The sequence below is a fragment of the Leucopleurus acutus genome (genome assembly GCF_964270905.1).
Source record: "Leucopleurus acutus genome assembly, chromosome: 17".
NCBI classification, from domain to species: Eukaryota; Metazoa; Chordata; class Mammalia; order Artiodactyla; family Delphinidae; genus Leucopleurus; species Leucopleurus acutus.
In genome coordinates, this window is record NC_139159.1 from 11,894,338 (window position 1) to 11,921,904 (window position 27,567).

Consider the following 27,567-nt stretch of genomic DNA (forward strand, 5'->3'; position numbering starts at 1 on the left):
CCACGGAAAGAAACGTAAAGGACACTTGATCACACAATCTTTGGAATTATTTCCAGGAATCACTTGCAGAAACCATTCGAAGCACCCTTTCCCTGGCAGAGCACACAGGGACGGCCAGGAGATGAGCGCATCTTTGAATTACAAGTCTTTTTCCAAAGAGCAGCAGACCATGGATAACTTGGAGAAGCAACTCATCTGTCCCATCTGTTTAGAGATGTTCACGAAACCCGTGGTCATTCTCCCCTGCCAGCATAACCTGTGTAGGAAGTGTGCCAGTGACATTTTCCAGGTAGGTTTGTTTGGAATGGAGGGGGTGGAAAAGATTACCTCTTCTCCGAATCAAGCACTTAACTTTGAGGTAATTTCTTTAGAAAGCTGTATAAGGTGGCATTTGTTAAAAAAAAAAAAAAAAAAAGTTTTTAAAGTGATTTGCTTTGTACTTTGCTGTCAGCCTCCTTCTTACTCTCAAATCTAATTTTATTTCAATACCAAGAATCATACTTGTTTAAAAAAAACTGAATCTGTCTCAAAATTGTAAATGAATTACTGCCCAAGACATTAATGTTGGAGTTTCTGGCTGGAACTTTTGGTTATGGAAATGCCGGGCGGAGAAGCACCTCATGCTGAAGACGGTACATGGTACTTGCCGATAATGCCCTAAGGGACGATCTCACAGCAAGCTGAAAGCAGGAGTTGATGTTGTTCCTAGTGTAACAGAGAGTGAAGGGAAGCCTCTGAAAAGCTACCTGTGGCGTTGCTCAATTCCTCTTTTCTTGCTTGGCGAGAACAGGCCTCTAACCCGTACTTGCCCACAAGAGGAGGTAGCACTGTGGCCTCGGGGGGCCGATTCCGTTGCCCATCCTGCAGACACGAAGTGGTTTTGGACAGACATGGGATCTACGGGCTTCAGAGGAACCTGCTGGTGGAAAATATCATTGACATCTACAAGCAGGAGTCCACCAGGTAGGGTTCTCCTGTGTGTCAGACACATCTGAAGCTTGTCTTCATTATTTGTTTGTTTTAGTGGGTCGCTATACTGAATGCTTGTTTACCAATCAGGGGCTAATTGTTTTATAGGAAAATGTTTTTCCAAGTCAGTCCTTCCCAATGGGAGTGAGAGTTGCTCTTGGGAGGAGAGAAGGAAGCTGGGGCCCATGCTTTTGTATCAATTTCAGAATGAAGTAACTCATTAACACTAATCCAGTCCAGATGGTGATATTGAAAGAGGCATAATGCTGCCCTACCCCCAGCCTTGTATTACATCCCTTGTAGACGTTTCTGCACTACACAGCTTCTTTATAGCTCCAGATTCTACACAGCAGAAAAACTAGAGTGCAAAACTCTACAGAAAATGAACAGAAATGGCATCTCCCCACATCGGCCTGTTCTTAGTTCAGACAGTCTCATGTAAACATTATCTAGAGGATAATAATAAAAACAAAATCCTCTGACATAGTTAGTCATGGTAGTGACTCTGGGAAGTAGCAAAGCAAGGTAGACTCCTGGGGTTTAGCAACTTAGAGTTTAGAGACAGGAGGAAAAAAAGGATGGAGCTCAGGTTATGTTTCCCTATTCTCTAGGTTATTCTTCCTGAATACTGTTGGCACGCACCTGCTGATTGACACGCAGCATATACATCAGTCATTTTTTAGTTTTTTGAAAAGGGCTTCTTATTCATCGAATCACACTGGCTACAGAGTTCCTTTCCTAGAGACAACACAGGGGGAGTTCATTCCTAGAAGTGCTGGTGTCGAGGAGCCCTTTTTCAACTGTACACAAGGCAGTCAAGTCCATAGCGCTTGACAGCAATACTGAGACCATCTAGAAATGATCTCACTGTGCTTCCTAGTAGGAGACACGGATTCACGGGACATCTGCCGGGCTCGAAGAGCCTTGTGCTCTTAGAAGGAAAGCTGTTCTATAAATCGAACATATAATTATTACAATTGCTATGGCTATTCATTTCTGCTTAAGATTCAAAACTAAATTAGATAGGGCCAGGATATAGATGGCACTGGGAAGAAGAATTGCTGATGACATATTGCAGAGATACAGAGTGGGCCATTTCCCTCGCTTCCAAAATCTCTTGAGAAGAAGGAAAGTACCACTGCTGTAATTAAGATCTGATCTCATTTTATTTCATTATTTTAAGATGCAAATAGATACACTGTCTCTTAAAAAAGTTAACCAGCCGATTAATAACCAACTAATTACTAAGGCTGTTTATATAACAACTGATTCAGTGCCTGCGACAGTGCCTCGCACAGAGCAGTTGCTCCGTAAGTACCAGATGTTTAAGCAACACCATAAATCTTCTTACACGTTCTATTTATTGCCATAATTTTCTGTTTTGCTACTTGCCACAGTGAGAGCTTGAATGATGTGAACTAATAACAATAATTGTTATGTAATCCCGAGAAGAGGAGATGTTAAAATCTGTAGTGTAACACTACATGACACATCCTGGCTTTAAAGTCTATGCAATGCATCCGCCACAACTAGTGCCTAGGTGAACAGATTCAAAGCAATGAACCAATCTCTAACAATGAAGCTCACAGCTGAGTAGCCTACTGGTGTTTTTGTGATTATCAAATTCTTCTTATGCTGCTGTTTCTTGAACCTGAGACTTGCCTTTGGGACATTTTTAATTGGTAGCAAAACCACAAATTGTACAGAGAGCTCGGGCACATGTTTGGACATAAACCCAGTGGTTCCCTGAGGGCTGGCAGATTTACCAGTCCAGAATCCTAAGCCTCAGGGTATGTGAGGTGACTCTGGAATAACTCTGAAATACAGAGTGAGATGAACCCTGGCCCACATTAAGGTGGAAGCAGAAAGGGCAGGGGCTGGTCAACTCTGGCCTCCCGCAGAATGGCTAGAGATTGTAGGTCTCAGTAAAACCTGGCCTTCTTATCTAGAGTTCTGCCTGGTGCTGAGCTAGCCAGAGCTTGCGGGGGCGGGGGGGGGGCGATGCGAGAAGTAACTAATTTCACTAATATTAATAATGAACATAACGGGACTTCCCTGGTGGTCCAGTGGCTAGGGCTCCACGCTTCCACTGCAGGGGTCACGGGTTCAATCTCTGGTCAGGGAGCTAAGATTCCACATGTCCCACGGCCAAAAAAAAGAACATAATAATTAACTTTAAAATACAGCAAGTCAAACCAATATGTGTTGAATACGCGTCAGCCACTGTTCAGGGTGTTATACACATGAATCATGTGTAATTCTTTAATTCTCACGAGTATTTTAAATATTTTATTCAAAGTAATTCCTATGCATATGCATAATTTTAAACATTCCAATTGCACTACAAGGCCTCGAAAGAGAGCTGCGTTCCCTGCCCTACTCTCTCTTTGCCCCCAAATCTCACTCCCCAGAGTCAGCCACGTTTAATTCTTTCAGCTGTTCTTCTGCCACTTATCACCCAGTGATGTGTGTATGCTACTAGCAGGCTCCTATTCTTTGGTTTTTCAGTTTTAGACATTATCTATTGACTTCACTGTAGACAATTAGGGCTGAGCCCCCACGCGGTTGGCTTTACCTTCTACTTTTCTTTTACTCTCCCCTGGGTTGAAGCCCTTGTTTCCTGGATCCTTTGTCGTCCTCTTTGTTGGTTTACTCTACTGTTTTTGTGGAGCACATCCTCAAGTAATCCCCTAAAGTGTGCAAAAAGTCCTCCTCTTTCCAGTCCCCCCCCCGCCCCAGCCCTGCACTCCTGGGTGCCTGGCCTCTGCAGTCCCAGGGCCTTTGCAGGGGGAGCCTGTAAAGCTTGAGCAGCTTGTCCTGTGCGCCTTTACCCTGCAGGCTCCCAGCAGAACCAAGATGCATTTCAAACAGGTCACGTCCCTTCGTCCAGCTGTTCCCAACATTTGGTTGCATCTCTCCTCTGCTGTTATCTTGCTCATTTTTTGTCCTTATTGATTTATACCTTTTTATTCCCTTACTCTCATTTTAGTGGGATTTCAGCAGGAAACAAATAAATAAATGCGTTCATTTTGTCATATTTAATTAGAAGACTCCTAGTCCAATTTTCAGATATGAGTAAAAGCTGAGCCTGAAAGAGTTGAAGGAACTCGCCTAAGGCCATACGGCCACCACTTGGAGAAACTGAGTTGGGATTAAACTTTGAGATCAGTTTGACTGTAAAAGTACTGCCTGAACATGGAAGCAACCTAAGTGTCCATTGACAGATGAATGGATAAAGAAGATGTGGCACATATATACAATGGAATATTACTCAGCCATAAAAAGAAACGAAATTGAGTTATTTGGAGTGAGGTGGATGGACCTAGAGTCTGTCATACAGAGTGAAGTAAGTCAGAAAGAGAAAAACAAATACCGTATGCTAACACATATATATGGAATCTAAAAAAAAAAAAAAAGGCTCTGAAGAACCTAGGGGCAGGACAGGAATAAAGATGCAGACGCAGAGAATGGACTTGAGGGCACAGGGAGGGGGAAGGGTAAGCTGAGACGAAGTGAGAGAGTGGCACTGATATATATACACTACCAAATGTAAAATAGATAGCTAGTGGGAAGCAGCCGCATAGCACAGGGAGATCAGCTCAGTGCTTTGTGACCACCTAGAGGGGTGGGATAGGGAGGGTGGGAGGGAGGGAGACACAAGAGAGAGGGGATATGGGGATATATGTATACGTATAGCTGATTCACTTTGTTATACAGCAGCAACTAACACAACAATGTAAAGCAATGAGACTCCAATAAAGATGTTTAAAAAAACCCAAAGTACTGCCTGAAATGCATCATCAGCACCAGATGCCCATCCTTCAGGAAACTTGAAGATGGTCCCCGAAACCCCAGAGAGCAGAGGGAACAGGCTACAGACTCCCTGAGACTAGTCTGCATGGAACGGCTGGGGGCCACAGCCAGCATTTGGTACTGAGACCCGAACCACAACTGAGAGCTCGGACACCCTCACCTCATGAAGTTGCCTTTGCGTCTTTATTCTACATGCCACATTTGTCCCAAGTGTGTTATGTGGCGTAAGGTGTCTGAAGGTTTTCATTCTACACCCATTTGTAAGTGGGGGATGCCTCTCGGCCTGTGTTGCCACCTGAACAACAACAACCTAATAAGGAATATTGCAGGCAGTCCTTGGTCTGTATTGCATCATGAAAGAGTAATCACAATCAACAACTAAATGAAGAGCCCATGGCTGTTTCCACATTTTCAGTATTGCATCCCCTGCAAATATCTGAGCTCTACAATATCATCCCTGGTCAGAGCTGCTAACATCAGAGCAGCACGTGGGACGCAGGCTACCCTTAGGAAATGCCTGGGGGAGAGGGGCCGCAGTAGCATCAGCTGTGCCATCTCCCAGTTAATGTGCTCTGGACACTTGCTTGACATGTATTACGAGGTGGAGGTACAGGGGAGGGAAGGTTTTAGAGGTAGAGAAGCCTTTGAATCACCACTCCTAGTCTCTAGATAACCGCTGGAGGCCTTTGTCATTTATAAGTGGAGTCTTCAAGATGTTGTCTGGTCTTTTCCTTTGCCACTCAGGAGAGCCAAGTGACTAAGCTTTCCCCATAGTTCACACACCTTCTCCAGATGAGCGATTTTATGTTAGAGCACAGGGAACACTGTCCACGAATCTGGCAAATTCCCTTTTACTTCTCATTCATTCAACAAATATGTACTGAGCACCTACTCTGTGCAAGGCACTGTTCTTGGCACTGGGAACCCAGCAAAAAAGGAGACAGACCATGGCCCCTGCCCTCATAGAGCTCACATTCCAGTGGAGGAAATAGACCATAATATATATAATAGAATTATTATAAATAAATATAAATATAAATATAAATAAATATATATATATAAACATAAATAAATAAATATAATAGAATTATAATAGAATAGAATTATAGAATAGAATAGATTCAGCCATACAAAAGAATGAAATATTGCCATTTGCAGCAACATGGATGGACCTAGAGAATATTATACTTAGTGAAGTAAGTCAGACAGAGAAAGATAAATATTATATGATATCACTTATATGTGGAATCTAAAATATAATACAAATGAATCTATATACAAAATGTAAAAAGACTCACACCAGACATAGAAAAATTTATGGTTACTAAAGGGGAAAAGGAAGGGGGAGAGGGATAAATTAGGAGTATGGGATTAAACAAACTACTATATTAAAAAAATAGATAAGCTACAAGGATTTCCTGCATAGAGCAGGGAATTATATTCAATATCTTGTAAAAACCTATAATGGAAAATAATCTGGAAATATATATATGTATAACTGAATCCCTTTGCTGTACACCTGAAACTAACACAATATTGTAAATCAACTATACTTCAATAAAATAAAAATTCAGTTCCAAATCTGAGATGCTTCTAAATAATCATATGTTTGGGAAAATGAGGAAAGATTTTGGATTCATATTTAAATTTTCCAAACAATTCTGAAAACTATTAACAGCCTCAGTCTTTGAATAGAACATATCAAAATTCCAGATTTCGTATAAGTAGGCTAAAACCACCCTTCCCCCCATGATCTCCAGAGGGAGCCTATAGCATCACAAGATGACATAATTTTGATCTTGACATATTCTAACACCTAAACCACGATGACGGTTAGGGAAATATACCAGGCCCTACCACGTGACATGAACCTGGGCTCTCCAGGTGATTTCGCAGCTAAGAGGTTATCCTTAAGCAACAATAATTTGTCACTACCTCTCTCATGCTTCTTCATTGCTTAGACATGGTGGTACCCCTGAAGTGCAAATCTCAAACCCAATGCTCCATTATGACCTGGGCAGCTTTGAGAAGTTTTGGTTGGTTTGGTTTGGGAAAACTGAAACTTGCGGATTATCTGTGAGATTTGGACTTCCGGGGTACCACCATGTCCCAGAAGAACATTTTGCACTTTTCTTATTGCCTAAAGTATTCAGTGTAATTGCTCACACTCACTGAGCACATACTACCCACTCTTAACCACTGCTGAGTCCGCAGGAAGTCACGTACATTTACTTTTCAGGGCTAATGGCAGGAGGAGACCCAAACAAATCCAAAAAGCACTTACACACAACTACTTCCAACCAGCGCCGAGATGGATAATCAGAGATTTGGGCTCCCCCAGCCCACCTCCACGCTCACTCTTTTTGCCGGGGCCAGGGGCTGCAGTGGTGGGGCAAATGGGCCTCCCCAAAGCTGGTGCAAACTTGACATTTTGTTTATCGGCAACCTGCCCCTCTTTACCCGTAATTGTAAAGTCTCTCTTGAGAGACTTGTGAGCATGTAGAGATGGTGCTGAAGCAGCTGCTAAGGAAAGAATCTGGCGCTCAGCTTTCAGGAATTGCACTAGCCCGTTTTTAAACCTTGAAATCGGCCAATGGGGGGAATATTCATACCAGAGAAACTGGCAAATGCTACAGGTCACAGTCTCCATGTCCTTACCCCCAGCCTGGTTGGAAATTTGTCAGGACACTGCTGATAAACCCGTAGAGAATTTGGAGGGCTCTGAGCGCATGAAAGGGGCTCTGGAAGTCTGCTGGGGTAGGGTTGCTGGGGGTACAGGGTCTTGCCGGGTAGGATGCCATGCTGATCACCCCGTGGGGCCACCCGGCTCAGCTCTGCCGCAACCGGAGCTAACACTTATCCACGTATCTCCTCCCAGGCCAGAAAAGAAGTCCGACCAGCCCCTGTGTGAGGAGCACGAAGATGAGCGCATCAACATCTACTGTCTGAACTGCGAAGTGCCCACCTGCTCTCTGTGCAAGGTCTTCGGGGCGCACAAGGACTGCCAGGTGGCTCCCCTCACTCACGTGTTCCAGAGGCAGAAGGTAAGAGAGGCCTTTCCGCCCCTCCTCCGAAGCCCCTTCCAAGTGCCTGCGTCATTGACTCGCTGCCCCCCAAGGAGAGATGCCCAATGCACAGGGCCACAGGGCCCTGAGGCTGGGAGGGCGCGGAGCACAGAGCCGGAAGGGATGCTGCGCACCCTCCACATGCTTAATGCCCTGCAGGCTGGTGGGGAAGGTGGGGGAGGGAAGAGATGCAGAGAGTCAGGAAGGGGTCCGGGGGGAAGGGTCGCTGTGTTTGCGCCCGTTGGAGGTTGTTGAAGATGTGCATTGTTATGGGACTCGGTCCGAGCTCAAGCTGCTCAAACGTTATTTGAGGTTCAGACTATAGGTAATAAAAGGATAACTTTTTACTCCACTCAGAACATTTTTCTTCATTCACCAACCAAAGATTCCTTTGGCCTTCCTCAAGGCCTTTTCTCGCGCACTCGTGGTTGGTAGAATTACAATGAATGACATTGCGTTACACGTTCCCTTGGCCTGGCCCTCCAGCCTGGGTTAAACTGGCCTCCTAGCCTTTCAACCTAGGCCAGCACTGAGGGCACCATCCATGCCCTCACCCCAGGGCCTCAGACCCCTCATTCTGACCAAATACAGGGTGTCCCAGCTTATCACTCACCTGCCAATCCGGTTTCACCCACAGGCAAGTAGAAGCTTATCCATTTGATGTAAACAAACTGTGGGGTTGTGTGCTCAGAGAGCTGCAACCAAGTCTTGGCATCTAGAATTTGAGAAGCTCCACATCTCAGCTTCTTTCTGTAAGAATCAGAGGTGCCACATTTGGTCAGTGTTTTACACCAAATACAGTACAGAGTTGGAATTAAATTTGGAAACCAAACTTTGGGCAACACCAGTCGCAACCAGTGAGTACTAACTGCTAAAGAAGCAGGATTTAGCAAGATATCCATAACATTTATTTATTTTTCAATCCACTTAAGACTTATCCCCCGTTTCCCTTTTACCTGCCCCCCCTCAAGTCATACGTGTTAGAACTGAATGGTATCTGTGTCACACCATTCCCCTCAGAGCCCTGAGGCCCATGTGGGATGGACAGAGGCAGGCTGGCAGAGCTTCCATCCCGCTCCGGTTTGGCCAAAGCAAACTTTTTACCTATTGGGATTATCTATTAGCTTCCATTTGAAGAAAGGGTTCTGCAGCTTTAAAATGTTTTACAACCACTCTTCTGGTCCAGTCTTCTCACTTTATATGTGAGACCATGAAGGTCCAAATTGATTACATGTTTGGCCCAACATCATAGAGAAGTTGAAGGCCGAGTTGGACCAAGCAAGTAGGTTTCCTGAGTCCCACTCATTCAGTGTTTCTTGTGCTCCAGAGGCCAGCCTTGCGAGGGGGTAAGTAAGAACAACGGAATCGCTTCGGGGTCCAAAGAGTCCTGAGAGGAATTTCAAGTTGAAATTTTTTTCCTGGAAACAGTTGAACGTTACAGTTTTAAGTTTGTAATGACTTAGTCTAGAATATGAGTATTTGTTTGCATCTAGCATGTAGAGGATGCGTAATAGGTATACGTTGAATAAATGAATATTTCTCTGGTAAAACTGATCCTGAGCTGCACTAGACAAATAATTCATTTTGGGCCCCTGATGTCACATTTTGGTCTTCATTCGATAAACAATTCTTAGAATTCTTTACCCTGAATGTGCTATTCTCTATGGCCTATAATTCGGTGTTCTTAATGTTTTTAGCAGGGTCACGGTCTCTATTAAGAATTTGATGAAAACTATGAAACTTCTTCCCAGACAAATGCATTTATACACACATCCATTCAGAATTTTATTTACAAGATCAGGAGGTTCTCAGGCCTCCCAGCCTCACTGTTCCTCCTTTGGGGGTTCCATGGACCCTAAATTAAGAACCCATGAGGACACTACTAAGATGAACTCACAGTCAGTGCTGACTAGAAAGCCCCTAAAATCCTGCACCCCTCTTTTCTCTCCATTAGTCTGAGCTCAGCGACGGCATTGCTGTCCTTGTGGGAAGCAATGATCGGGTCCAGGGAGTGATCAGCCAGCTGGAGGACACCTGCAAAACGATCGAGGTGAGTCAGGTGGCCTCAAGGGAGTGTAAACCGTGCCTGAACCCCTGGGGTTCTGTGGCTTCCTCAACGCCACCCTAGAAATCCCCATTCCAACATTTCAGTCTTTCCATATAGGATGACCTCCTTCCTGATGTGTCTCTAAAATATTTACCTCCTGGCACAGAAAAGAGAAGTTACCACATGAGGCAACAAGGCAGATCTTACCACATTTATCAAGGTGGTCGTTACAGGTGTTCCTTCTTGGGCAACCCGTTTTGAAAGATTAGCTACAAGAAAAATCAGTTTCCAGTAGTCACAATGAGTGTTTTCCACCATCATAGCACAGTTTCTTTGTGGAAATCTAAACGGTCTTAAGAAATGCTAGTTGGTGCTTTAGAAAGTCATGTGCAGATTCGAGCTGCATATCTAAGCTCTAACAGTGGAGTTGCTGCCTGCCTGCAGGGAGAGAGGGGGTCAGTATCTGGGAGCTCACTGAGGCCAGAGTCCCGGCTCCTTCATCTCCGCTGGCCCTCTGTCTGGCCCAGTGGCCGGCACATAATAAACACTCAATTAAAAACTTGATGAACAAATGGCTCACACTTAGGTTTGGCATGTCAGAAATATTGGGAATCCACTTTTTCTCAAGATCAAATATAAACTGTATAAATGCGGAAGCCAAAGGGGTTTTGCCACGTGGCAGATGTCTTTCCAAGAATTGAAGGTCCACAGGTTAGTTCAGCCCTGCTGCCTGGGGGCAGGTGCAAGCCACCTGGGTTTGAGTCCAGGTCTTTGGCTGTTCAACTGGAGCAGTTTATTACTACTCCCTGCTCTAAGCTTTGGGGTTGTGCTTTATTTGGACCTCAGAAGCCTGTACTGCTCAGTTAATGGCATGTTGTCTTTATTGCTGTGGACACGGCCCCTCTTGTTATCTATTTATGTCCTTTTATCCCCATTTCCCACTCCTTTTCTCTGTAAATAACTACTCTAACATGTTTAATGTTCCATTTACCTGTATTCCTACAAAATGTGTGTTGTTTTATATGCATGTCTTTTAATTTTATAAACGGTATTTTGTTGTTCTTCTCATTCTGCTTCTTACTTTTTTTAAACTAAACGTTATGTTTTAAGATCCATTCACAAGTACATTCATTCCTTCAGTTTTCTCCTGGAAAAACAGGGCAAAGTACCCGTTTTATAGAGTTAACCGTGAGGAGTTAAGTAAGCATAAACACAGTGCTTAGCCTAGCGCCTGGCATATGGTGAGTGCCTGATAAATGCTCTAATCTTACCATTTTATCGCTTGAAAGGCAAATTCTATCAAAAGCCAAAGGCCAGTTCCTAGATGATGACTTCAAGATGTTGGCCAAAATCATCTCATTTTAGATTCACACATCATTAAAGTCAGTCTCCTCTCTTCCCCATACTCACATTCCTGAAAAGATTCATGATGGATCTGGAATCCATTTATAGAAGGACAGTTTTCTCTTGAAGAGATCAAAGAGATTCTGAAATGGACAATATAAACTTTTTTTCTTTTTACGTATTCACAGTAAAGGCCAAATACAACTTAATCATTAGGCCATGAATCAGCACTCAGTGTGGTACCACACTGAGTCTCGAGTGTATAAATAGGAATGTGTTGCTTGTGGACAAGTGAGGTCATCTCTATGCTGGTCTCTGCTCGCACCTTCATCAGAGTCCTCTGTCAGGGGAACAGGCTTTCTGTTGGGGACGTTGAGGCTGGAGAACACAAACGACAAGTCCTGTGCGGCACGCTGGGCCTTGAGCAAATGCAAAGGGCTCTGCTCCATTTAGGCAGCACCGGAGGACACAGAGGGCGAGGAGAGACTTGACAACAGGTTTTCTTCCTGGAGGCCTGTCAGGGGCACAGTGGGAAGCAGCTGTTTGTTCTTTCATTGAGAACAAGACAAGAAGGAACAGGTTTGAAGTTAAGCCCGCAGAAGGGATTAACTGTAGATATCAGAAAGAACTTCCTGAGAGTGAAGGTCAGGATTACAACCCCTATTGTTACTGATAAAAACATTGGTCCAATGTACACACTTTTACGAGTAGTTTCACGGTTCCCCAGAGGAAGCTGTGTAATTTTCCCCCTGGAGGCTTCAAGATGAGTCAGCAAATTGTCAGGAGGAGTCCATCCCCTTTATGCATTTCATTCACCCCTGGGATTTTAACTTAAGGAAATAAGATGAAGACGTGGTATATAAACAGGACAGAATGTCTGTATTCATAGGGGGAAAACATGCCAGCAACCAAAAGTGTAAGAGCAGGGAATAGTGGGATGACAGGTGATTTTCAAGGCCTTCCTTATATATGCCTGTATTTCACATTTTTCTAAAGGAAGCCTGAGATTTTTAAAATAACCAGTAAAAGAAAGGATACATGAATGAATAGGGCTCAGATAAGCACAGTTCTTTCAGATCAGTTTAAGTGGCTCACCTGGAAACATAGGGATTGGCTCAGAGCCCCCCAGAGGTCTCTGATTTTGATTCCTACTTGATGCAAACACCCTCCATTTGAAGAGGCCCTGAGGACAGAGACACAGCTATAAATGGCCCCATCGTGCACCTGGAATCGCTTATGTGGCCTCCCGCAGAGCCAGGGTCCTATCAGCAGGCCAAGCACCAGGGCAGGGCAGTGAAGCGCACTGGGGTCTACCTTGCCAAGCAGGTGAATTCTGTACCAGGGGTAAGGGTCACAGAGCTCCTGTGTCTCCTGTCCTGCCTGGGGTGGTTGTTTCCCTTTGTGGCTCTGCTCATCACCTGCCTGGAAACATTTTCCGAGAAGCCATCAGCGGCTCCCAGCCAGGGGGTGGGGAGCTGTTTTTGAAGAATTCTCTTTTCTGATTGGTGAAGAGCTCCATAGGGACAGGAAATGGAGCAGCCCCTGGGGTGGGCACTCTCCTTCCCTAATTACATGGCCTCCCACTCGGGGCCCTGACGCCTGCCCTTGCAAATGTCTAATTTTGTCCCTAATCATGTAATGTCTTACAGGGCTGGCCTGGGCAGGCAGCCGGCCCAGGATCAGCCCTGGAGAGCTGCTGAGCTTGGGATAAATCACGCTGGGGACTCCTTGTGATCCTTTAAACACAATGTGTGCAGTTGATGTGAGTTTGCATTGATGACGAGAGTGGCTTTGAGACGGACCGCAGTCACAAAAGGGAATTTGAACTGAGCTGGGGAGGAGTGGCATTCCCTCTTTGCTGTGGGCTGATGGGGGATGGAGGAACCTGCAGTCTTCTTAGCCCTCCTGACCGAGGTGGTTCAGCCTGAAACGTTCTCAGAGCTTGTGATTGCAGGTTGTTGGAGGGCCTTCTGGGCTGTTCTAGACGAGCCCAGCAAGATCTAAAGCTACACTTGCCTCTCCAGGCCTGGAGCTGTTCTGGGATGGGTTGGGACAGAGTAGGGGGACTGCTGGTCGGGGGTGGAGAATTGCACTGCCTCGGGAGCTCTCTGCTTCCAGAAAAACGTGCTTGACTTTCATTCCTCATCCCTAGAAAACGTAACCTCCCTCTTGTAGTCTTTCCAAATGGCGCTTATCCTAGGTCACTGGAAACCCAAGAGAGAAGGCTACTCACACTAGCCGTCCCGAGGCAGATCGGCCTAGAAATAATGTTGTTCTGCGTGGATGTCCGTCTAGGGGAAACAGCTGAAGCTGAATCATAACTATTTGATCTTGAGCATTTCCAGTATCTGAAAAACGGCACCTTTAATAAAACCCTCCAATGATTTTGCAATGACAACAAATCCATTATATTTCCAAATCAATGATTTTAACCAAACAGCTTTGAGACGTTGTCCATGCAGTTACAAATATGAAGTATGACTAGAGTAAGAATCATCCTATAAAGCATGCCAGAATTATGACATATGCTTCAGAGTTTGAATTTCGGCTCTGCCACTTAATGATATGACCTTGGTCAAGTTACTTCCTCTCCCCGTCCCTCAACTCCCTCAGTGGTACAGGGGGGTTAATAAACCTTCACAGTGCTGCTGTGATGACTAAGAGGCACATGCTGGGGGCTCCGTAAGTGTCACCTTGTGTTGCTGTCACTCTCGGCTTGGAAAGAGTACATTTAATCTAATGATGCTAATAATTGTTTGAACCACTGGAGCATCTGGAGCATCTTTTAAATGGTGTCGGAATAAGACCTCAAGGTCTTGGTCAATTATGATGGCCGGGTGAAGCAACTCCCTGCAGTGGGAAAGATCGAAAATGAATGGAAGCAGATATTAGCTCTATTCTTTGAGGCTTTGTGATAACTCGAGATACTGGCAACAAAGGGAGGCTGAGCCCCTTCCAGGAAACATGCTGATTATCCAACAGCAGACGGGAGTGAATGAAACAGCTGCTCAGCTTGCCTTGGTCTGGTCTCATGCTTTCGCTGCACCATGGGGCTTAAGTCAGCGCAGGCTCACCTGACCCTCAGCCTTCAGAGGATTTCTCAAGGATATTCTAAATGATCTGGACTAGTCCAGAGAACACCTAATACCAAGAAACCCAGGAATAAGAATTGAAATGCCATAAGTTGTAACACAGTTATTCTTCTAACACGAAGTGGGTAGTAATGCAACTTGGTGGAAAGGAGCATAAGTTTGGGAGTCCTGAGACCCATGGCCATTGAATAGAGTTCTTCCACTAAGCCCTGCACAGAGACACTGAGTGGATGGGGGAGGGGCTGAACTCCACTCTGTGTGCCTTGAGGGATGATATTTTTCTAATTTGTCTGCCCCTTTTCTAGGGCAGCCTGTCAGAGACCTGGGTTCTCACCCTAGTCTGCGCTCATGGGGCTTCTGTCATGTGCTCGTGATTGGAATTGGGCTTTACCAATGAAGGGTTGGACTTGAATTCCTCAGGAGAATCTTCCTACCTTAATATAGTTCTTTCTTTAATATTATTAATCTACTGTCTGATTTTTGGGGCGGGGAGAGGGGTGTTGAGGGGAAAGGGAAGGAAACCCTGTTTGGTTTAATGAAGGGAATTTTGAAGTACCATATGTCAAATGAAGCTGAGTGGGCCCTTCCAGACCCAGAGCTGCTGTTTTGAACAAGGGTGTCTCAAAAGTTGAGGAATGTGGTGTAGATATGAATGGGCCGAGTAGAGCCACAGTTGCTCACTGACAAGTGATGGGACTCAGAGCTTATCTTCAGCTCTATTTTGGTCACAGAGCTATGCTCCTTACATGGTAAGAGCAGTGGTCACAATTGTCTTAGGTTTCCTGTGGTGGCCTTGGCACATTCCAAACCTGGGACTGACATTGCTGGGCTAGGATGTGTAATTCACATCTCAGTGCTGTGATGACCACTCTGAAACTTGCCATGAGTGGAAAAAGGCATTTTACATATACAAAGAGGCACTTTATAGTCTAAAGGCTCCAAATAACTCCACATTTACCTGAAGTTGTAGAGCCTTGAAACTGTCGAGTGGGAAGGGACCTTAGCAATCATCCAATCCCATCCCTTCTTGTACACATTAAAAAAAAAAAACTGTCCTGAGTTAAATGTCTTCCCTGAAGTTGCCTAGCTATTTTTTGCTGTTTTCTTTTGAGTGTTGAAAGAAGAGGTTTGGAGTATCCACTTAAATACCTATGTCTTGGGAACAGAACAAAGTAGCAACTTGTGAGTGAGGGCTGACTATTCCTAAATACAATTCATATATCATTCATTCATCCAATCGTTCAAACATATATGCAGAATATGCCATATTCTGCACATGTAATGCTGGGAAATAGATAAAGATGAGATAAACAGAAAATGTTCCTTCCCTTAAGAAGGTTTTATTCCAGTAGAGGAGTTAGACAATAAGGCAAACAAATAACAAGATTGTTTTCAAAGAGTAATAAGTGCCTGGGGAAAGGGTGAACCACTGAAAATCTAATGATAAAACCTCATAACGGTGCTTTGCTTGGCAGGCTATCTACTCTTTAGTATATGATCATCTATTGCTGATTTTTTTCCATGAAAACTTCTCTTTGCAGTTATGTATCTTATTTTTTCTTATTGCCACTAAAATATAAGGATGGCTAAAAATTAGAATCTGTCAATTTTAACATTTCTATAAAGGCAACATCTAAACAATGTTTTTAAGGTAAATATTGAAGGTTATCTACTCACTTCTAAGGAAACAACCAAATGACTACTCAATGTTTTTCTTTTCATCCAGATATTATGGCATTGGTTAGAAACAAATATTCTACCTGTCATCATTTTACCATTTCAATGTGGGCAAACTAGTCTTCCTTTTATAAAATCACCCCTTTTTGGTATATTGCCTCCATACTGGGTTCTCCCTAGAGATGGGATGGATTTTATTTCCATTAAAGTATTACAGACAAGTTTAATTTGTTCTTCTACATAAATAAATATAAACATAACTGTCTTGGCAGCCCCAGGAGGAAGGTCATGTTGCAGTCAGAGGCTCTGCATCACAGTATACTTGGAGGCCAACACCACTGCATTTATGATGGAAGTTACTTCAATTGCTAAACACACTCATGCAGAAACACGTGTGTGCATACACACACACACACACACACACACACACACACACACCCAACACCACACCCCACATAGAGGGGACATAGGAACTACAGGCATCAAAATGAATAAAATGGACAATATTTGAAAAAATAAACTTGAAAGTTCAGAATGTATAGATGTTGATTCAATTAGTATACAGAGAAATGGGGGGAGGTACACAGCCTGGAACTGGGCTTAAAGATACATGCCTTTTTACTCAAATAAATGAAAGGTATGATAAAAGCAAGGAGAAATCTTTGAGGTGAGGAAGTTTTTGTGCGGAAGAGATAAACATGGTTGCTATCATGCTTTTGCAGGCAACAATCATCCTTTAAAGTGTACTCTCTGAAGAGGTTTTGATGATGCAGAGGTCCACGTTTTTTCCATTCCATTTTTATGTTGCTAGAAAGACTCTGTTAAAAGCATTTCAGGTCCACACTTACAAAGGCACAGTAGGTACTGATATCAGAGTAATCAGTCACTGTCAGTAGCAAGTTGGCCTCTGAGAGTGTGTTTTTTTGTTTTTGTTTTTTTCTTATAGCATATACACCTGTTCCCTAATTACCTCAGAGGACAAGTTGATAAACTAAGCTGTTTGAAATTCACTGACTTTCACCGCAATTCTGAAGGTCTCCTAGCCTAGAAAGATTGAAGGGTGACCATGTTAGTATCTTGTGTATTGCTTCTACCTCAAAGAGTATGCGTGAAAAATAGAAGAATTTCAATTTCATGGAGTATTTCTATTTTTTCATTCTAATCTGACATTAGGTTAACCTGAACATCTTAAGTGAATTTCCAAAAGTTTGAAAGTACCAAAGTACCAATTTCATAATTCCAGAAAAGGAGCATGCATTTTTCCTCTTTTAGAAACAGAGTTGTCCAACTCTTCCATATTTTGCATAGAATTATATTAAAGGCAAGTTCAGCAAGAGAAAAAACAGAAGTGTTTTTTTCTGTTAGAAATTAGAAAATACAATCATTTTTCTACCATCCCCCTGAACACTGGGAAAGTATGGCCAGCTTTGAGATCTTATAATGCCTGATACATGGTAAGCACTTAGTGAATTTTGCTGAAAGAATTATAATGAATATATTTCTGAAACAATGTGAGGAGTCTTGCCTTTAAAAGCCTACTTTCAGCATGGTAGATTTGTTAAAAGGTATATATTCAGTACATAAGCAGGCCACACATTTTTTTTTCCAAGTTACTTTAGAGTATATCACAACTGTGTGGTGGGAGTGGCAACGACCCAGGAGTTCAGAGACCTTGGCTCTATGCCAGGCACCAACGGTAAATGGCTTGAGAAAGTGACTTAACTCTGCCGAGTTTCAGTCTCCACATAGGTGAAATGGTTAGTTTGGAGGTTACTTCTGGTAGTCCGTGCAGCTTGAAAATTCTACAGTTGAATGGCTCAAATTAAGGAAAATTGAATCTAAATTTAACAAACACTGACATAGTGCCTACTGTGTGCCAGGTAATATTATAAGTGCTTTACACACTATGTAGTCATGTAATAATAATTAAGCATATACTACGCATGGGGTAGTATTTCCTACACTGTAAAGTATAAGCAAATGACAGTTGCTATTAAAAGGACAGTAATTTTATTAAACTTCAATATAGTACAAATCATTAAAAAAGCAGAGTAGAAATAAAATAATACTTGGAATTCAAAATAATATAAGAATAAAGTAGTTTTCCTGTTTAAACCACTAAGTAAATTTTAGATGGCTGAAATAAGTGATCTAATTTTTATTTGACTTAAGAGAATACACTAGCTGTGACACTTGACTTCACATCGCTCTCACTGCAAATCATTGGCTTTCATAGGCTTGAATGGTCACACATATTAAATCATATAGAAGAAAACTTTTATGAAACAAAGATATTCTACCAATAATACATCTTAATATAGTATTCATTATAAATGTTTCAAGTGCACAATTTGTTTTAGAAAAATAAGCTAGAAACCAATGTGTGATCACAGAAAACAGCAGAGCTTCTGGACATCAAAGGCATATTTGAGAAATGCAGTGGGCACATGGTTGCCTGTAAGCTTAGAACAGTAAGTACTACAATGGAAGAAATTTTGATTGGGAAGATACTAACAGGCTACAGTTCCTAGGCCTCATAATGGTCCAAATCTGAAGCTAAATGGCTAAAAAATGGATGGAAATTTGGCAAGTCCAGCAATTTCCATGTCTGGACATGCTGCGTGGGCCCTTGTCCTATTACTTTGACAACTGCCGAGACCACAAGCATTTTCATCACCTCCCTGTACTTCCTCTGCTCTTACTCATCCTTTATGGCCAAACTCGGGCACCACTTCCTCTAAGAAGTGTTTTCTGAGGCAACCCCTCCCTGCTCCCCTCAAATGGTCCCCGCCCACGCAGAGGGTTGATTAAGGCCCCACCTCTATGCTTCTATAAAACCTGGTATGAATCTCTAACATAGTTTGATTTTTCAGGCTACTAGGTCGTATTACTATTACTACTGGCCCATAGTCTTTCCCATTAAGTAAACTGTGAGCTCCTTGAGAACAAGAACTATGTTTAATTCATTGTTGGATCACCAGAGCCCTGGATAGTGGTTGACACAAATGTCCCACTTAAGAACTGTTTGTTAAATGAATGAATGGATGGGTGGATGACAGCAATAGCTATTATTCACTAATAAAATACTTTGAACCATTGGCTCTCCTTTGTGCATTATAATTATAATTGGTTGGAAACTGTGATGAGAATTGACTGCGTCCAAAGGAGGCAATAGGGTGAGGGATGTATTTCTTGCACATTTGAGGAGTATCTTCATAATCAACAATTTGGTTTGGGTCATCCTCCCCTGCCTACTCTGAGAATAGTAGATAAATTGTGGGAAGATAAAACATCATTAAAAAAAATCTATTCAATGGAGATTTACTGAGCATCTACTATCCAAAGTGGTATGTGTCCTAGGCAGACCCAGATTCTATCCTCAAGGAGACCATAGTTTAGATATTTAAGAAAGGAAGAAAGTGACACATGACATCAAAGACACCAATGTTTACTAAAATGAAAAAACATGTAATAAGGGTCATACAAAGGTCAGAGATGTCAGGGCTTCCCTGGTGGCGCAGTGGTTGAGAGTCCGCCTGCCGATGCAGGGGACGCGGGTTCATGCCCTGGTCCGGGAAGATCCCGCATGCCGCGGAGCGGCTGGGCCTGTGAGCCATGGCCGCTGAGCCTGCGCGTCCGGAGCCTGTGCTCCGCAATGGGAGAGGCCACAGCAGTGAGAGGCCCGCGTACCACAAAAAACAAACAAACAAACAAACAAACAAACAAAAAGGTCGGAGATGTCAGAGATAAATGGCTGGATTCACAAGAAGCCCCTACCAGGCAGGAGACCTAGGTTGGATCATTATGGCTCAAAACCTGCTCTAAGTTGTAAAGGTCTTGGACCCAGAGATGGTCGGGTCCAAGGAAATTGGCCTACACACACACACACACACACACACCAAGCTTACTGGAACTTGGAAAACCAAAAGGCCAATGACAAGGCCAACTGGAAAGTTAATTAGGGCTTAAACATGGATTCAGAGTAAAGGGAGCTGGATGGAATGGGAGATGCTTCAGCCACACAATGCAAGTGCAGAAGCCTGACCTCACATGCAAACCTTCTCTCCAGGAATCAAAGACTAGATCCAGTATTTCCCTCTCTTGGACAGTACTGGATACATAGAGGACCTGGTGGCTACAGGTATATGCCATACATAGTAACCATTATAGGATTTCAGAGGATTAAAAGATGACATTCAGTCATCGGGATTCTTTATGGAAGAAGCGGTATGTCAACAGTGTCTTTTAAGATTGCTTAGAGTTTGCAACTGTGAATTGGGGAAAAACATTCTAAACAGAGGGGAGAGCACAAGCAAAGAAAGCGAGTGGTTCATTTTTTGCTGGACACAGGATATGTGATGGAGGATAGTAGAATATTATGAAGGAAAGGTGGAAACAGGTCATGGACAGGCTTGAAAGCTAGTTATGAAGTTAAATGTTATTCTTTGAGCAGTGGGGAGTCATAGTAAAGAAGAAGCACTGTACGCCAGGAAAACGAATTTGGCTACAGTGTGTGAGCTGACTTGAAGGAGGGAACCCCAGATACAGAGGCCATTGGGAAGCTCCAGAATCTACATCCTTCAGCTCCAGGACTGAAACTAGGACAACAGCAATGTAGAAGGAGCAGAGAGAGTCTGAAGGGTACTAATCAGGAAGTACCATGGTTTTTTCCAAATACACACATATACTCATTCCAAAGAAAATATATAATTTAAAACCAAATCTGTCCTAATTTCTGTGAAATTCTCCACTTATAAAGAACAGTAGACTGAAAAATCATCCAGGGAATTCCCTGGTGGTTCAGTGGTTAGGACTCGGCGCTTTCACTGCCGTGGCCCGGGTTCAATCCCTGGTCGGGGAACTAAGATCCCACAAACCATGTGATGCGGCCCAAAAAACAAAAAATCATCTATCTATTTAGCCAATTTGATTGATTTGGGATGGTCTAAGTATCAAATATGATAAAAATGGGATTTTCAACACATCAACACAGTGGGTATGTATACCTAAGGGACAGGCTAAGGGAAAAGAAAAAAATATCCTACGCAAGTAAATTTTCTTTTCTCCCGAAATGTCCAGGTGATTTCTCCAGATAGACACTCTTTTGAACACTTTCTAACATTAGCTAACCCAACTAACAGGAATGCTGCAGAAAACAGAAACAGGAACTTTGTGAGAAGTTTGATTACCTGTATGGCATCTTGGAGGAGAGGAAGAACGAAATGACCCAAGTCATCACCCGAACCCAAGAGGAGAAGCTGGAACATGTCCGTGCTCTCATCAAAAAGTACTCTGACCATTTGGAGAACGTGTCAAAGTTGGTTGAGTCAGGAATACAGTTCATGGATGAGCCGGAAATGGCAGTGTTTCTGCAGGTAAGTACCCCTTTTGGCCCCTGAGGAAACAAACCAAGACGGTGGGGAGATGATCCTGAAAAGCTGTCATCACATTTTCGCTATTTTCTGTACCTCTCATTTTGATCTATCTTCTCAACCAAAATATATGTGCTTATATCTCCATCCGTTTAAACTATTTCATAAGCATATATTTAAGGGACCATGGCATTGCTTAAATATGAAAGGGTTCTGGTATAAAACAGCAGTTCTTTACAGCACTTAGAAACTAAGCTATGAGATGTTCAGAGTCAGCAAAGGAAAGAATTAAATCTCAACACCGTCTTTGATGAAATGAATTTAAGTAGGCTTGTCTTTCGTTTGCTTCCACAGAATGCCAAAACCCTGTTACAAAAGTAAGTAGTTTTCATCTCATGAAAAAAAGTATACTTTTCATTTTTACCCAAGGCTATTAAACTTTACACAGTGACAGAAAGTGGCAACTTGTCTTTGTTGCAGAATTTCTGAAGCATCGAAGGCATTTCAGATGGAGAAAATAGAACATGGTTATGAGAACATGAACCACTTTGCAGTCAACCTCAGTAGAGAAGAAAAAGTAATACGCGAAATTGATTTTTACAGAGGTTTGTTATTCTTGTGACCATTTGGCCAAAATTGCAGGTGTGTGAAAGCGTCAGATGGGTTCAGTGGGAGGAAAGGGGGATGCAGGATCATCTCCCCAATGGATGTCGACAACTTTACAAGGATCATAATCCAACGTGAAGCTCGATTTCATGACAGAATCATATAGTCTGTTGACGGTGTTTATTTAGCTTTGCATATCACAGTGCTTATTATAATTCTGGTATTAGGTATTTAACTCTGGGTTGTCAAATATTTAATAATCGATGGTGATGGTAATATCTCAACTTCAACCCTACACAAGGTGCGAGCCATAATGATAATAATGGGAAGTGTCATCAGGTGCAAGGTTAAGGATGAGATATAAATAAAACATAGTAGACACTTGGATTAGACATTGTAGCACTTTCAGTTAAACTCTAGAGGGCAAGAAAAGCAATGGGTCATAGAGTAAGTCACACCTGGAAATAAAACTGAGGCTATGTGATCAGATGCACTCAATGAGTTCTAAACACATCCCTATCATTTGGCCTAGAAATGCCACGCTTGGAAATTGATCCTGATGAAAGAGTTGAAAAGAGGAGCCCATTTAGATGATGAGATTCCTTGGCTCGACCACTATAATGCCATAAACTTGTATCAGTGCCCACAGATAGAACTTTAGAAGCAAATCTTCAGGATGAATCTTTTAAAAAAAATCCTTAATATCATCTCTCATTAATATCGCCTGATGAAATACTAAGATCAGTTGGTTAAGAAAAGAGTCGTGGCGTTAACTGTGGCAAAAGTCAGCATTCACTGAACAAAGAATGTGATAAATTAAACAGGGCCGGTGTTTTCTGACATAGGGAAGAGAGTTGTGTTTCCATTTAATTTGACAGAGATAAATAAGTGACGGTCCCAGCCCTCCGGGAGCTTGCGAATGTGACAGAGCATGATAAAAATGGGGACAGCCTCCGGGGGTCAGGTGGATGGTGCACGGTGGTGAGGACAGGGCTCTGTACTGGCGAGGGGAACAAGGAGGATGGTGATGATTGGAACCTTTCTCACATTTGTCCACATTTAATTAGAAGCGCGAGCCCCCGCCCCCGCCCGTGGCGTACTCGGGCTACAGTTAAGTGTCTGATGGACAGGATTTCCCCAGCCCTGACCTTAATCTGAGCTATAAATAGTGGTCAGTAGTGTTTTTCGTGGCCGCAGTGGTAATCATAACGATATGAAAATGCATTGCCTTACCAGAAGATGAAGAAGAAGAAGGAGAAGAAGGGGAGGGAGAGGGAGAAGAGGTAGTAGAAGTGGAAGAGGCGGAAAATGTTCAAACAGAGTCATCAGGAGGAGATGAAACCCCAGAGAAAGGTCTGGAGTCCCGTCCGCCCACCTCAGAGCTCCAGGCTGCCCCAGAGCCTCCCCCAGCCCTGCCACCCGCTGCGGATGCCCCGGTGACACAGGTAACCGTTCCTGAGCTCCTTCTTACAGGCCACGCATGCGTGCTTCCTTGCTGAACAGCCTGAACAATTTATTCTACCTCAAGGAAAGGAAACTCTATGCCAGACACTAGTATGTGGAAGACAAAAGATTTCAGGGCAGTCGCAGTGTCAGGGAGAAAGTCCTCTAGGTGATTCAGCAGGTTCTCTGTGGTTATAACTGGTTGGCAAGACTTAGTTTCACATGATTTTCTCACCAATGACACCCTCAAATCTGAGGCACTCTTTGGAAATTGTGTGTGTGTGTGTAACATGGTAGTTCACAGAGAGCTGATATCATGAGGATTGAGTACAGATGTAGGATATAGGTTGAGAAATAAAAATGGTTATACTTTTGGAACTTTGAATTTTCTGTAGGTAATAAAGGAACTAAACAGAGAATCCGTGCTAGTGTATGTCCCTGTTGCTTACCCTGAAACAGAACTATAGCTTTTGTTCCATGAGCAAATAGATGAAGCTTAGTTTTCTGTGTATTTGTCATCTGATGAGATTATGTGTTGACAGAATTGTTTTTAAAAATTTCTTAGGAAATTAGCTCATCCCAGATACTGTACTTGATTGACTGACGTTATGTTTCTAAGATGTCACTGTTTGGTGTTCAAGCCTCTGTACTGACTGCATGACACCTTTAGCAGACAGATCCCAACCTGTTGAGTTTGTAGACAATGAAGATGCATTAAAAAGAAAAACAAGTCCTGGTTTCAAAGTGGATCGGAATTATCTATAGCAATAAAACCTCAGAGAGGGAACTCAGAGATGGAATTATATCCTGTGCTCTCTGTCTCCATAGGAAACTGGGCTAAAATACTATTTATAGTTCCTAGAATCTTGAAATTCTGGGTATACTAATTGCACTGAAATCGAAAGTGGTATGGTAACTAAATGAGAGTTGGGTTTGATCAATTTTTGGTTTTAGAAAAGAGGTTTTGGGGGCCCACATATAACATAAAAATAAATGAATGCCTGTCAATAATTTGCCCTTTCTCCCATATCTGATATTCTATCAGCAACCTTTGTTTTAGGCTTCTGCTCTCTGCCTGCCCAGGCCACCATCTATATTGAAAGACAAGCCCAGAAAAGAAGAGGGGGCACGTGCAGATGCCGAGACAGAGGGCCGCTAGCTGCATTCTTGCCTTTAGTGCTTGCGGAGGGTGGGGTGAGCTGAAACCTGCACTAGATCGGGCACTGCGCAGAGACCTATTAGTTTTCAAACCGCAAGGGAACTAAAATCAACTGCCTTTTTTTTTCTTCTTCTTTTTTTTTTTTTTTACTTTTGAATATATCTGTCCTATGAAGGGGGAGGTTGTACCCACTGGCTCTCAGCAGACCACAGAGTCTGAAACTCCAGTCCCTGCAGCAACGGACACTGCGGATCCCTTGTTTTACCCTAGTTGGTATAAAGGCCAAACGCGGAAAACCACCACAAACCCACCTTCCACCCCAGGGAGCGAAGGTCTGGGGCACGTAGGGCCTTCAGGTTCTGAGGATCCGAATGTGCGGAAGGCAGAAGGGGCAGAAGCCGCAGCCAGTGAGAGGGCAGCAGTGAGTGGTAAGGAAACTAGCTCACCTGCGGCTACTTCTCAGGTTAGTGTCGATGCTCTGGTGTCTGAATGCTACCCCCCCCCCCCGTGCCGCCCCAGGGTCCAGCCAGGATGACAGCAAGAAGGAAGGGCTTCCAAAGGGGCAGAGAGAACCCAGGGCCTTGGGAAAAACAGAAACAACTCATCCCCCCCGCCCCCCCGCCACCGCGTGTTGGCTTGTTTCTCTAAGCCTTACATGAAACACAAGAAACACAAATTTGACTTCACTCTGCTCCTGCGTGGCGACCTCACACCTGGCTTCCCAGGGGAGGGATGCAAGCGAGCCCGGCCCTTAGGCCTGCAGGTGAAAGTGGCTCGTCTGCAGTGACTGGCTGGTGTCCTTAGCTCCCCTCTGCAAAGGCCACTTGACCTTGCTTGGCCTTTTCTGCATCCTCCTTGAGCTTCCAAAGACTAATCACCTGCTTTTGTGTCGTTCCCAACAACCCCCAAGGAACACGTTTCAATTGAGTTCTGTGTCCACTCTGGAAAAAATAACCTGATTCACGGGTTCTGGGAGTGTGCCAGTGACAGCTGGGCAAAGTTAGTGTTGGCTTAATTAAACTGGGGCTTCCTAAGCATGTGCTCCTGGGAGAAGAAAAGCACAGGTTTTCTTCCTTTGGAATTTTTTAAAGGGTCATTAAATACCTCTTGTTTTCTTTTTATAATGCAAGTTTGAAGTCCACGTCTTCTCCCTAACGCTGGGTTAGATGTTTGCATGGCTCAAAGATTCCATAGAAGAAATCTTGCACAGTTTCTTCACACAGAAGAATGTTCATGGTTACTCTATACCCATGAGTATTCTTACGTGACGTGTGCGTGTGAGTGTTGCCCAGACACGGGGCTGGCAGAGAAATATGCTCGCGTTCTGTGCTCCTGGGTCATCAGGTGATTACGAACAACAAATAGCATTTTTTTCAGAAATCATAAAATTAGTCTCTTGACTATCTGCTCAAGTGAACCTCGATTTCCATGAGGTAACAATTGGAAATGATTTTTGGAAAATTCACAGATGAACATGCTTTTGTGCCATGTATTCATTTTCACAGATGAAAAATGACAAAACTAAACGTTTGGTGTAAGGAAACCTTTTGTGGTTGTTTTTAGGTTTAAAAAAATGGAATAGAAACTTTTCTAGAAAATTGATGGGAACTTTATTTCTAGAAAGTTTATGGGATTCCTTACATATTTAGTGGAAGTTGAGTCAGGAGGAGCTGTTTTCTGAAAACAGTAATACGATAATAACCCGAAACAGGAGAACGCCCCAAATGAAAATGAAAAATCTATCTAAATGATGTTGAAAAATATTTTTTGTGATAATATCAGTGAAGCTGTCTTCTTGTTCTCTCGCAGGAGTTAGCAATCTGCCTAGCACTCTTGGCTTTTCTTGTACTTCACTACATCTGGCGTCAGATTCAGTGCTTGATTTTTACTCTAATGGGTAGGAAATATTTTCTTTTCCCTTGACTAACATCTCGCGTAGCTCTTCCATACGTGTTCCTCTTCCGTAGGCCCAGGGATGGATTTCTCCCCGACTCTGAGGCTCAGCCACCTAGAAAGAACCAAGTTCTTAGACAGCACTCGTGGCCCTGAGGCACCTCCCTGAGGAGAGTCACTCCATCATCTAATCCTGCATGGAGGGGGACCCTGACTCAGAACAGAGACTCCGTGGGCAATTATTCAGTAATCCAGTGGGAGTGGACCCTCCAGAATAGCCATTAGGGGAGGCCAGTTTCAAAAGATGTCCGTAATGCTGTGAGGACTCACTGCTCTCCAGGTAGATCGAGGACCAGCAAAGGCCTGATGCAGGAATACGCAGGGTTTCCATCGGTTATGTAGCAGCATTTCATCTGCCTCACCAGAGGGGTGCCCAGGAGGTGGCCAGGTAACTGCATTGATGGGCAGGTGGGCCAGGCAACTTCTAGTTCTTTCTGAACCCTCAGACTCTACAGTGTCTCTCCTGGGAGAGGGGAGCCCTGAGAGAAGGGTGCCACGGGGACAGCAACATCAGGGACATTTCAGCCAGGTGAGATCTGAGTGCATAAGGAGCCAGAGGCCAACGTTCATCTACTGGCCGTAAAGAATCAGAACCAAAGAAGAGTCATAAAGCCAGCAAACAGCACATTATTTTTGATACACGTTCTCATGGTCAAGGCTTGTCTTGATTTTACTGTTAGAAGGTTTGCTTAGGGACTGACATCTGTCTCCTTTCGCAGCCTTTTGAAAATTATCAGCTTTAATGAATCGTCTTTAAAGATTCAAACCCCATGTGCTTTGGAGTAAATGACCTTGCTGGACCCGAGACCCAGCTCCCCGTGCCTGTAGCTCAGAAGTGATTCGGGGTGACTAGTGCTGAAACGACTCAGCTATTTCTGGCTTGCTGACTTTTCCCTGGTTGACATTGACTCCTCTGGAAGCTCCAATCATAGCTCCTTTCTGCCTCATTAGCTGTCTGCTCAGCAATGGCAGTCGGCTCTCCATGGGTCCCTGTCATGTCTATAACTGTGTGTGAGTAGGACCCGCC

General features: G+C 43.5%; 1 protein-coding gene across 3 annotated transcripts in view; it reads left to right on the plus strand.

The window, feature by feature from the left end:
* Positions 1-121: 121 nt before the first annotated feature.
* TRIM55 (tripartite motif containing 55) overlaps positions 122-27,567 on the plus strand; it is a gene marked incomplete at both ends in the record, with an annotated part of 41,676 nt that continues 14,230 nt past the window's right edge. Inside the window, 9 exons of one of the 3 annotated variants that reach the window (XM_082858364.1) lie at positions 122-289; positions 791-963; positions 7,661-7,826; positions 9,802-9,897; positions 21,149-21,382; positions 21,734-21,756; positions 21,860-21,984; positions 23,222-23,430; positions 24,763-25,050. In XM_082858364.1, the coding sequence (XP_082714490.1) occupies positions 122-289; positions 791-963; positions 7,661-7,826; positions 9,802-9,897; positions 21,149-21,382; positions 21,734-21,756; positions 21,860-21,984; positions 23,222-23,430; positions 24,763-25,050 (1,482 nt within the window). The remainder of the gene's footprint in view (positions 290-790; positions 964-7,660; positions 7,827-9,801; positions 9,898-21,148; positions 21,383-21,733; positions 21,757-21,859; positions 21,985-23,221; positions 23,431-24,762; positions 25,051-27,567) is intronic. The other 2 variants (XM_082858365.1, XM_082858366.1) reach the window with 2 other exon arrangements.